A 10,179-nucleotide genomic window follows, 5' to 3' on the forward strand; every position below is an offset into this window, starting at 1 on the left:
TCTCTCTCTCTCTCTCTCTCTCTCTGTGTGTGTGCTTCTGATGCACTCGTGTTGTTTCCACAGGCGCTGAAGGTTCTGCGGACGGCTGAGTTTGCGCCATATGTCATCTTCATCGCAGCGCCGACTATCACTCCTGCGATGAACGAGGTGAGTGCCGCCGTCTTGTTTATTGCATGCTGCATGTGTTTCTGAGTGTTGATTTGTTTCTTCTCGCGTGTCCGTGTGCTGCTTGCAGCTCCCTAGATGGTGCAGAAAACTGCCTGTAAGTAAAGATGTGAGCCAGCGCAGTCGCTCCGTGACAGCCGCTCCGCCGTAGGGAGGAAATGCAAGGTCTAGTGCCACATTTTTATAAGACGCTGCAAAAGTCATGAGACACGAGTGCAACGATCAAACTACAGCATGCTTGCATAGAAAAACTGTGTAGAAGTAGTGCAATGGAAAGGAAAAACATGCCATTTTTAGTTTAGTCTTTGACTTAGTCTTAGTTTTAGTCTTAGTCTTGGTGTCAAATGTACTTTTTAGTTATCATATTTAGTCGACCTTGTCCTGTTTTTAGTTTGTCGACTAAATTAGCATTTTAGAAAACTTTGTCACATTTTCATCATGCTGTATAATCATTAAACTGATTTTTTTTTAAATAATGTTTTGCTCAAAATTATAATCGAAAACATTGTCATTATTTGAGAAATATTGCACTCTCTCCATTAAGCACAAATGAATACAATGTGAACTTTACAGCAGTCCGCAATAATATTTTTACAAAAAAAAAAATTCGACGAAAATTAAAAGAAATTTTGTACATATTAATCTCGCCAGTTTTTGAGCTTTTGCCTTTCGATGTCAAATAATAATTCATGTTTATTTCAATATGTGATTAGTGCGTCAGAATCTGCACACTGATCAGTGTTTCGTGTTTAGATCAAAAACTGTTAATTTCAGCTAGCTGCCAAGGCAACATTTCTCATTTTAATTTAGTTGAGCTTGATGTACTTCTACAATAACTAAAACCGAAATAAAATGAATAAAAACTATATAGAAAAAAACCACTACAACTGACAAAATTTCCAAAACTTTATCCAAAATTAAAATGAAAACAAAAAATTAAAACTGATACGAAATGTTAATAAAAATGGTAGTAGTGTGTCTGAAAAAGCAGAAACGGCGCTGGTTTGTAATGAATGTGGACTGAACATGTATGGAGCTTCTGTCCTGGAACGACTCGCTCAGACGGACGCATGTTTGCGGTAGATGGCGTGTTTTACTGTTAGCCGCGTGACGGAAGCGTGATCTCGCTGATGTTGTGTGTCTGTTCTCATCAGGACGAGTCTCTCCAGCGGCTGCAGAAGGAGTCGGAGGCGCTGCAGCACTCTTACACGCATTACTTCGACCAGACGATCATCAATAACGAGATCGACGACACTATCCGCCTGCTGGAGGAGGCCATCGATCTGGTGTCTAGCACTGCGCAGTGGGTGCCGGTGTCCTGGGTGTACTAGCCATCTCTCTCTCACACACACACACACACACACACTCTCACACACACACACACGGACTTTACAGCCCGGCCACTACCAGTGCGTAGCGTTGTATATATCTATACATATATAAATATCTATAAATATGAATATATAAGTCATAGATATGGTCCTGTACGAATAACAAGGGGGGTTGATGACTTTTTATACGGTTTTCTTTTTAAACGTACGAGATGGCGTCTCAGAGCAATGATGAGCACAGTCAGTGGAGGGGGAGGAGCCAGCACCCATCAGCCCCACCCTGTGGGCGTGGCTATGTGACTCCACCCACTGGCCTGCAGTCTATAAGCACAGCTGACCCTCTCTCTCTCTCTCACACACACACATGAGCACCGTTTGCATACACCCCTCTGTTTACAGATGTAGGTTTGCACAAAGGGCAGCGGAGCCCAGCGCTCTTCCTCGGGCTGCTCCTCCTCTTCCTCTAGATGTGTGTCGAGATCCACCTCCGAGCCTCATGCCCCGTGTAGTGACGTGTTTGTAAATTGTCCTGGATTTGATTTCTTGTGCGGAACGAGGAGGAACATATTAATTCCTAGATCGACCATTTCAGAAAATGTGCTGTCTTAAGAGTATTATTGTTTTACTCCGAGAAAACCGAGAGGATTTAATTGTGTGTAAATGTTTCAATGGTGCGTAACTGTGCGGTTGAAATGAAGTAGTGTGTGCATAAACAACTGAACAGACTGTGTGAACTCTTCATTTCATATCGCCCGGTGTAAATTCCTCTGCAAGCGAAGAAACTGCTCTTCAGTGTGTCTGTCTGTTTGTTTTTTCTATTTCCTTTCATGTGTTGGAAAAAGTAAATTGCTTTTGAAATCAGGTCATGCATGTTGTGTTTATGTCAGTGATGATGATGATGATGATGATGATGATGATGCTCGTGTTCCTCCAGCAGATGGCGCTGCTTCAGTATTCAGGAGCACGAGCGCTTCTAAATTTAGCCACTTACATCCCCAACCCCTAATAAAGGCAGTGATCTGGTAAATGCTTTATAGTATTCATATTAAATAGAGACAGAGTTCGGCTGGTTTTATTAGCGCAACATGAACCCATTTAATTTGATTATCTCTCGAGCCAAAAGAAGAAGAGCAAGCACAAAGGTGGAGTTCTCATTCGAGCACGTGATCTGGCACGACGGTGACGTCATTGTCTTCCGGGTCTTTGGCGCGCTGTCGCCTCCTGCTGGAACAACAACAACACTGACGTGCACACACTTACCGACTGATCGAACCTCTGATAAATATATTCACACAGAACCGGTGTGTGTGCTGGCTAGGTAGGTCGCGCACTAGGTTCTGAGACGCAGCCGCAGACATTTAAACATGAACCGGGCCGCTACAGAACCACTAAACATCCGCTGAGCGGTAAAACCGTCCCTCAGCTGCCCGTTACCCGGGTGAGTCGTTAGTGGTGCCGGACTGAGACTGGACGGGTGTCGTGTGTGTGGGGGGGGCTGCTGGTGACGCAGGAGAAACACCCGAGACGAGCAGACGAGCCCGTGAAGACCGAGAACTGCCGCGAAGCACGAGCGACGAGCGAGCCCGGCTGTCGGTGAGAGGTTTGTGAAGCCCGTTTGTTTCTCTTTGTTAAGCGCCTGACTGCCTGACACCGCAGACGCGTGAGACGGACCGAGAAACGCGCGTCTGAAGCCGGTTTGTGTTTGTTTGCGGAGCAAGATGGCTGCTGAGGCTCCGGTGGAGGAGCAGCACCGGACACCCGCTCTCCCGCGGCCTGCTCCGAGCTGCTGTCCGCGGTGAGGCTGCGGGCCGTTACTGAGGCGCCAGCGGTTAGCCGTTAGCACCGAGGCTAGCAGGCCTCAGGAACACCGTGGCAGAGTCGCACTGTAATCGGCGTGAAACGCTTCCGTGCGGGTGTGTGAGAGAGAGCACACACACAAATATCTGCATTAATCATAAAAGGCCTGTCCCTGTTCTCTGAATAAACATTTGCAATACATTACATTATTTTTCTATACACTGACTCACTGGGTCTCTAACCTGCAATATGCACTTTAACCAAAGATATCAATAAACTGCATGAATAACTACTTTCTGTCGTTCTGCTGCCGCCTGACGTTGTGCTGCTGTTGTGTGTTTAGACGCCCTCCCCAAACTTCTCCAATGAGACGTCACCCATCAGTCCGCCGGAGGAAGCGGGGCAGGGAGAAGCCCCGCCCACACAGGAAGAGGAGGAGCCTGCCTTCCCCCACACAGACCTTGCCAAGCTGGACGACATGATCAACCGGTCAGCAGCGGCGTCGATCTCAGATTGTGTTGTTTGGAGTTAATGTGTGGTTTAATGTGGTTTCCTGTGGTTCAGGCCGCGCTGGGTGGTTCCGGTCCTGCCCAAAGGAGAGCTGGAGGTTCTGCTGGAAGCTGCTGTAGATCTCAGTAAAAAAGGTCAGATGTCACGGGTGATGCGTCGAATGTGGATGAGATGTCATGTTCAGGTGGAGTCATTCTGTTTTCTGCGGTTTGTTGTGGTGTTCAGGGCTCGACGTGAGGTGCGAGGCGTGTCAGAGGTTTTTCCGCGATGGCCTGACGATCTCGTTCACCAAAATCCTGACAGATGAGGCCGTGAGCGGCTGGAAGTTTGAGATCCACGTGAGTCTGGGTCTGTCTGTGATCGTGCGAGGCAGACGTCTCCCTGATGCTGATCTGTTGCTCTCGTCCCGTTGCAGAGGTGCATCATCAGTAACACCCACCGTCTGATCGAGCTCTGCGTGGTCAAAATGGCTCAGGATTGGTTCCCTCTGCTTGAAGTGCTGGCCATGGCCACTAACCCGCACTGCAAGTTCCACATTTACAACGGCACGCGTCCGTCTGAGAGCGTTCCTGCGGGAGCGCAGCTTGCCGACGATGAGCTGTTCGCCCGGCCGCCCGACCCGCGCTCTCCAAAGGTACAGCACTGCTTCTGACCTCCCGATCGCAACTGAATGAGATGTAGCGATGCTTTTAGTGCAGTTATTGAGTTTATCAGTCTCTGTTTTGCCAATCAGTCACTGGTTAAAAAATTAATATTCCACAAACACAGGCATGGTCAAATAATTTACCTTCAGCCTGTACACAATGAGTTCTTCTACTTAAATGGTTTAAAGCGGTCATATGATGCTTTTTTAAAGATCCTTATTTTGTGTATTTGGTGTAACAGAATATGTTGACATGTCGCAACGACAGTTCTGACGCTGAAGAAATTGTCAATGTTTTTGCACCTAAATGTTTGTCACGCACCTCAAAAAATTAAGGGTCTGCCTAAATGTAAGCGTATCAATTACTGTGTATAACAAATATTTTAGAACTGCAGAATACACACACACACACACACAAATATCTGCATTAATCATAAAAGGCCTGTCCCTGTTCTCTGAATAAACATTTGCAATACATTACATTATTTTTCTATACACTGACTCACTGGGTCTCTAACCTGCAATATGCACTTTAACCAAAGATATCAATAAACTGCATGAATAACTACTTTCTGTCGTTCTGCTGCCGCCTGACGTTGTGCTGCTGTTGTGTGTTTAGACGCCCTCCCCAAACTTCTCCAATGAGACGTCATGTGTATTTGGTGTAACAAAATATGTTGACATGCTTTAATGTTCAAAAAACATTCCCCTGTACATTATTGTAGGGGAAGTCGTGGCCTAATGGTTAGAGAGTCAGACTCGTAACCCAAAGGTTGCGGGTTCGGGTCTCGTACCGGCAGGGTTTGTAGGTGGTGGGAGTGAATGTACAGCGTGACAGTCCTTGAGCAAGACACCGAACCCCCAACTGCTCCCCGGGCGCTGCAGCATAAATGGCTGCTCACTGTGTGTTCACTGCTGTGTGTGTGCACTTAGGATGGGTTAAATGCAGAGCACTAATTCCAAGTATGGTTCACCATACTTGGCCACTTTTCACGTCACTTTATTTTATTTTATTAGGTCCTCTATGCCCCGCCTCTCTCAAACGCTTTGTTTTCTACAAAGTCCCTCCTTCCGACAAGCGCAGTCTGCTCTGATTGGCCAGCTGACCCAGTGCATTGTGATTGATCGAACACCGCAAGCACTCGTCGGAAATGTAACGCCCCTTACCATAATCACGAGCTTCATCTTTCAAAATAAATGTAAAGACAGAGCCGGAAAGGGGAACAGAGTCACGTTCCTCTCTCACACACACACACACACACACGATGCGCAAAACTCTGCATTTGAACAGTTAATAGCAAATACTTAAACTAATAACAAAACAGTAGCTGATTCAGAAGCGGCAGATTGTCATAGCAAAGTCAGAATGACCTCCTCTCCTAGCTTCACGAAACGGTCGTCCATAAAATGCATTGCTGTTCTGTTGTAAGTCATCTTAAAGATTCCTAAATGCATCTACTTCCGGAAGCCCAAATAAAGTGCTTTTGCTTTCGCCTAGAAACACACAGCGTCTCCCTGACATGCTGCTTCAACACTAACTGCGGTGACTGAAACCACGCCTTCTTTCTTTGCTGCACATTTGGGTGCATTATGCTAATATTCCCACATAGTGAGGTAGATATGTGGGGGCGTGTTAGAACGAGCCGTTTTAGGGGGCGTGGCAGAGTCTTAACTTTGATAAAGAATATCTCTTTGGTTTTGAGACTTTAGTCTTTGCAACTTCAGGGATCTTATCTATGCACAATCAGCTTGTAACACTCCAAAGAGAAAGAACAACTTGAAATCGCATCTTATGACCCCTTTAAAATTATTTAAGTGGAAGAACTCGATGTGTACAGGCTGAAGGTAAACAATCTAAATCATTGGAGATTGCCAAAGGTGTTCCCCAAGGATCTGTTCTGGGGCCACTTTTATTTATCATTTATATAAACAGTCTTGGTTATGACATTCAGGATGCCAATTTTCATTTTTGTGCTGATGACTCTGACATGTATTGTAGTGCCTCTTCTGGGCAACAAGCCCTGTATACGCTTCAATCAGCTTTTGATGTCATTCAATCACGGCTTTACAATTTAAAACGTGTCTTGAATGCTGATAAATCCAAATACGTGTTATTTTCCGGTTCAAGATTTTTTGAAAATGATTCAGAGTACAAATACCTTGGCATCATTGTTGATGATGTACTATATTTTAGCTCTCATATTACTCAACTGAAGAAAAAATTAAGCTTGGGTTTTACTTGGGAACAAGTTTTGTATTTCATTTAATGCAAGAAAGGAATTAATTTGCGCCATGTCTTCTTTAGATGCTGTTTATCATGGCGCTCTAAGATTCATATCAGATTGTAAACCTTCAACTCATCATTGTACTTTGTACAACAGAGTAGCTTGGCCTTCGGTGTCTATCAGAAGAAAAATGCACTGGTATTTAATCATTTATAAAGCCATCTTAGGGATGTTGCCTCCATATGAGGAATCTTCTTCAATCGAAACTGAAATGACAAAATTAGCTGTCTGAATCATTTTAAAACAGTTGTTCTGCAAATGGAAGATGACTCAGTGATATGTGATTGTTTTAAGTGTTCTTAGTTTGTTTCTGTTTTGTAAATTTGTGATGAAACTGATTGAATTGCTGCCCATTTTGGCCAGGACACTCCCGTGAAAGAGGTTTTTAATCTCAGAGAAGCTTTCCTGGTTAAATAAATAAATAAAAATAAAATTCCAGTCAGGATGATGCACAAGTCAGCTGAGGAACAGAAGATCATTTGTACTGAAGCGGTGTAAGGAAACTCGGATGTATTTGATTAAAAACAATCAAACGTGTCTGTGAAACATAAATTAACCTCGTCTTTAGAACGTAGTTACTGGTGTAATCACATGTGACCGAGTCTAGTTAAAGAGGCTAATATTTAAAAGACAACAACTCAATAATATTTGACCGTAAGCAGTGTGGTTTGGTCGTGACCTCGTCATGGTGTCTCTGGTTCAGGGTTGGCTGGTGGACCTCATCAATAAGTTCGGGACTTTGAACGGGTTCCAGATTCTGCACGATCGCTTCACGAGCAGCCAGGCTCTCAACGTGCAGATCATCGCAGCTCTCATCAAGTACGTCCATTAAATAAACAGCCGACATCTCTCGTGTCTGCATCTGAGCTGCTGCATCTTCCGCAGAGTCTCATCGTTTCTCGATTTGTCTTCTAGACCTTTCGGCCAGTGCTACGAGTTCTTGACTTTGCACACGGTGAAGAAGTTTTTCTTGCCCGTAATCGAGATGGTCCCACAGTTTCTGGAGAACCTCACAGACGAGGAGCTGAAGAAGGAGGCCAAGAACGAGGCCAAGAATGATGCTCTGTCCATGATCATAAAGTCCTTGAAGAACCTGGCGTCCAGAGTTCGGGGTCAAGAGGAAACCGTCAAGAACCTGGAAATCTTCAGGTTAAAAATGATTCTTAGGTAAGCCGTCGTTCCTGGTTTAAAGGCTTGTTGAGTTGCTAGTTATGATGTTGATCTGACCTCGTCTTATCTGCTCTCATCTGCTTTACAGGTTGTTGCAGATTTCTTCATTTAATGGGAAAATGAATGCACTGAATGAAGTCAACAAGGTGATCTCGAGCGTGTCGTATTACACGCACCGGCACGGAAACCCAGAGGAGGAGGAGTGGCTGACAGCGGAGCGAATGGCCGTAAGAACCCAATCAATACACAATCAATCAATCAATCACTGTCACGTTAAATATTACATGGAAACGCACCATGAAGTTCCTGATGGACGGCTCATAGAGAAGGAGAAACGTAGCTCAACTGTGTCGTATATACCATTAGATTTGAGTGTGTGTGTGTGCGTGTGTGTGCGTGTGTCTCTTAGACACTTCCTGTACTCAGTCATGCGCTGCTGCAGGAAGTGCTCATGATGTTGTTTGTGTTCAGGAATGGATTCAGCAGAACAACATTCTGTCCATTGTGCTGAGAGACAGTCTGCATCAGCCGCAGTACGTGGAGAAGCTGGAGAAGATCCTGCGCTTCGTCATTAAGGAGAAAGCTCTGACCCTGCAGGACCTCGACAACATCTGGGCGGCTCAGGTACATCACTGCATCACAGTACTGGTAATAACTTTACTACGGTCATCAGTAGTGTGGTCACCTGACTATACCAGCTAACCGGCCGGTCTGAATGAAGCCAGACTTTCAGCATTTCTTCGCGTATCTTCTTGGAGGCCTTTTTCCTTTGCTAAGATCTCACTGATCTTCGTAGAACATATAGAGCGCACAGTTTACGCCTGTTTTCTGACATTGTGTAGTTTTAATTGCTGTACAGTAATGAACTCCACAGTACTCCCTCAGACAGATGTCAGTGCAGTTGCTAGCTGGCGAAACTGCGGGGAAAACTTTCCCTGGTGACAGAACATTTTCCCGTGCTGTACCCTGATGGAATAGTTTCCTGGTTCCAGACCAGAAAGCTTTCAGTTTTTCTGTGGTTCAGGAATGGGCTCCAGCACCAGAAAGGAGCACATGCATATTTGTATTTACTTTTGATTGCTTTCAGTCTGCAGTCTGTTGAGGCGTAGGTAAGGTAAATGATCTACCGTGTTTTGTTTCTCAGGCTGGTAAACATGAAGCGATCGTCAAGAACGTCCACGATCTGTTGGCCAAGCTAGCGTGGGATTTTTCCCCGGAGCAGCTCGATCACCTGTTCGACTGCTTCAAGGTGAGCGGCTGCTGTCGGGACACTTTTGTTGTGCAGTGTTGTTGAGAGAGGATGCTGTGATAACCAGCTTGATTCTCGTTTCTGTGTGCAGTCAAGTTGGACGAACGCTGGTAAGAAGCAGCGGGAGAAGCTTCTGGAATTGATCCGCAGGCTGGCGGAGGACGATAAGGACGGAGTGATGGCTCACAAAGTGCTCAACCTGCTGTGGAACCTGGCACACAGTGATGACGTCCCCGTCGACATCATGGACCAGGCTTTGAGCGCCCACATCAAGATCCTGGACTACAGCTGCTCGCAGGTCTGACCTTGAGTTTACATGCAACATCTCTTCCCATCATGCACCTGTATGCCGCCACTCACCGTTCGGTTTCCTTTCGCCGTCACACAGGACCGCGACACGCAGAAGATGCAGTGGATCGACCGCTTCATCGAGGAGCTCCGGACGAATGATAAGTGGGTGATTCCAGCTCTGAAGCAGATCAGGGAGATCTGCAGCTTGTTTGGAGAAGCTCCTCAGAACCTCAGGTGAGTCGTGGAGCAGGTGTCTTCATGAGGTTGTCCCGTCTGTCGGCGGTGTGTGATTATCGTTCATCTCTCAAGCAGTCAGACGCAGAGGAGTCCGCACGTCTTCTACCGTCACGATCTGATCAACCAGCTCCAGCACAATCACGCGCTCGTCACGCTGGTGGCCGAGAACCTGTCTGCGTACATGGACAACATGAGGCAGTTCTCCAGAGGTGTGTGTCAGCTAGCAGTAGATGCAGTGTTTTGCTTCCAGTTTTGCAGTAAATGAAAGCCAACTTTCACTGTAATTCTTCGGCTCAGAGCATACAGGGTTTGATCCTCAGACGGTTCGAGCGGGAAGCCGGTACAGCCACGTACAGGAAGTGCAAGAGAGACTCAATTTCCTGAGGTCAGTGATGTCTGACACACGTACACGTATACACTCTCTCTCTCTCTCTCTCTCTCTCTCTCTCTCTCTCTCTCTGTCTCACACACACACTCTCTCTCACACACACACACACACAC

The 10,179-nt window shown here is 45.9% G+C and overlaps 2 protein-coding genes across 2 annotated transcripts in view; both read left to right on the plus strand.

Moving 5' to 3' along the window:
* Positions 1-2,357, plus strand: part of LOC107556744 (peripheral plasma membrane protein CASK-like) — a 65,794-nt gene extending 63,437 nt beyond the window's left edge. Inside the window, exons 27-29 of the mRNA XM_016239938.1 lie at positions 64-147; positions 1,320-1,505; positions 1,536-2,357. Of these exons, the coding sequence (XP_016095424.1) occupies positions 64-147; positions 1,320-1,496 (261 nt within the window). The 3' untranslated portion in view covers positions 1,497-1,505; positions 1,536-2,357. The remainder of the gene's footprint in view (positions 1-63; positions 148-1,319; positions 1,506-1,535) is intronic.
* LOC107556729 (probable ubiquitin carboxyl-terminal hydrolase FAF-X) overlaps positions 1,709-10,179 on the plus strand; it is a 19,679-nt gene continuing 11,208 nt past the window's right edge. The window contains exons 1-15 of the mRNA XM_016239917.1: positions 1,709-1,736; positions 2,359-2,447; positions 3,637-3,782; positions 3,858-3,937; positions 4,029-4,141; positions 4,219-4,437; positions 7,435-7,550; positions 7,647-7,898; positions 7,990-8,128; positions 8,373-8,525; positions 9,046-9,150; positions 9,242-9,448; positions 9,539-9,675; positions 9,754-9,887; positions 9,976-10,063. Coding sequence (XP_016095403.1) covers positions 1,709-1,736; positions 2,359-2,447; positions 3,637-3,782; positions 3,858-3,937; positions 4,029-4,141; positions 4,219-4,437; positions 7,435-7,550; positions 7,647-7,898; positions 7,990-8,128; positions 8,373-8,525; positions 9,046-9,150; positions 9,242-9,448; positions 9,539-9,675; positions 9,754-9,887; positions 9,976-10,063 — 2,006 coding nt within the window. The remainder of the gene's footprint in view (positions 1,737-2,358; positions 2,448-3,636; positions 3,783-3,857; positions 3,938-4,028; positions 4,142-4,218; positions 4,438-7,434; positions 7,551-7,646; positions 7,899-7,989; positions 8,129-8,372; positions 8,526-9,045; positions 9,151-9,241; positions 9,449-9,538; positions 9,676-9,753; positions 9,888-9,975; positions 10,064-10,179) is intronic.

The sequence above is a fragment of the Sinocyclocheilus grahami genome, unplaced genomic scaffold, assembly GCF_001515645.1.
Source record: "Sinocyclocheilus grahami isolate Dianchi unplaced genomic scaffold, SAMN03320097.WGS_v1.1 scaffold577.1, whole genome shotgun sequence".
Classification (NCBI taxonomy): domain Eukaryota; kingdom Metazoa; phylum Chordata; class Actinopteri; order Cypriniformes; family Cyprinidae; genus Sinocyclocheilus; species Sinocyclocheilus grahami.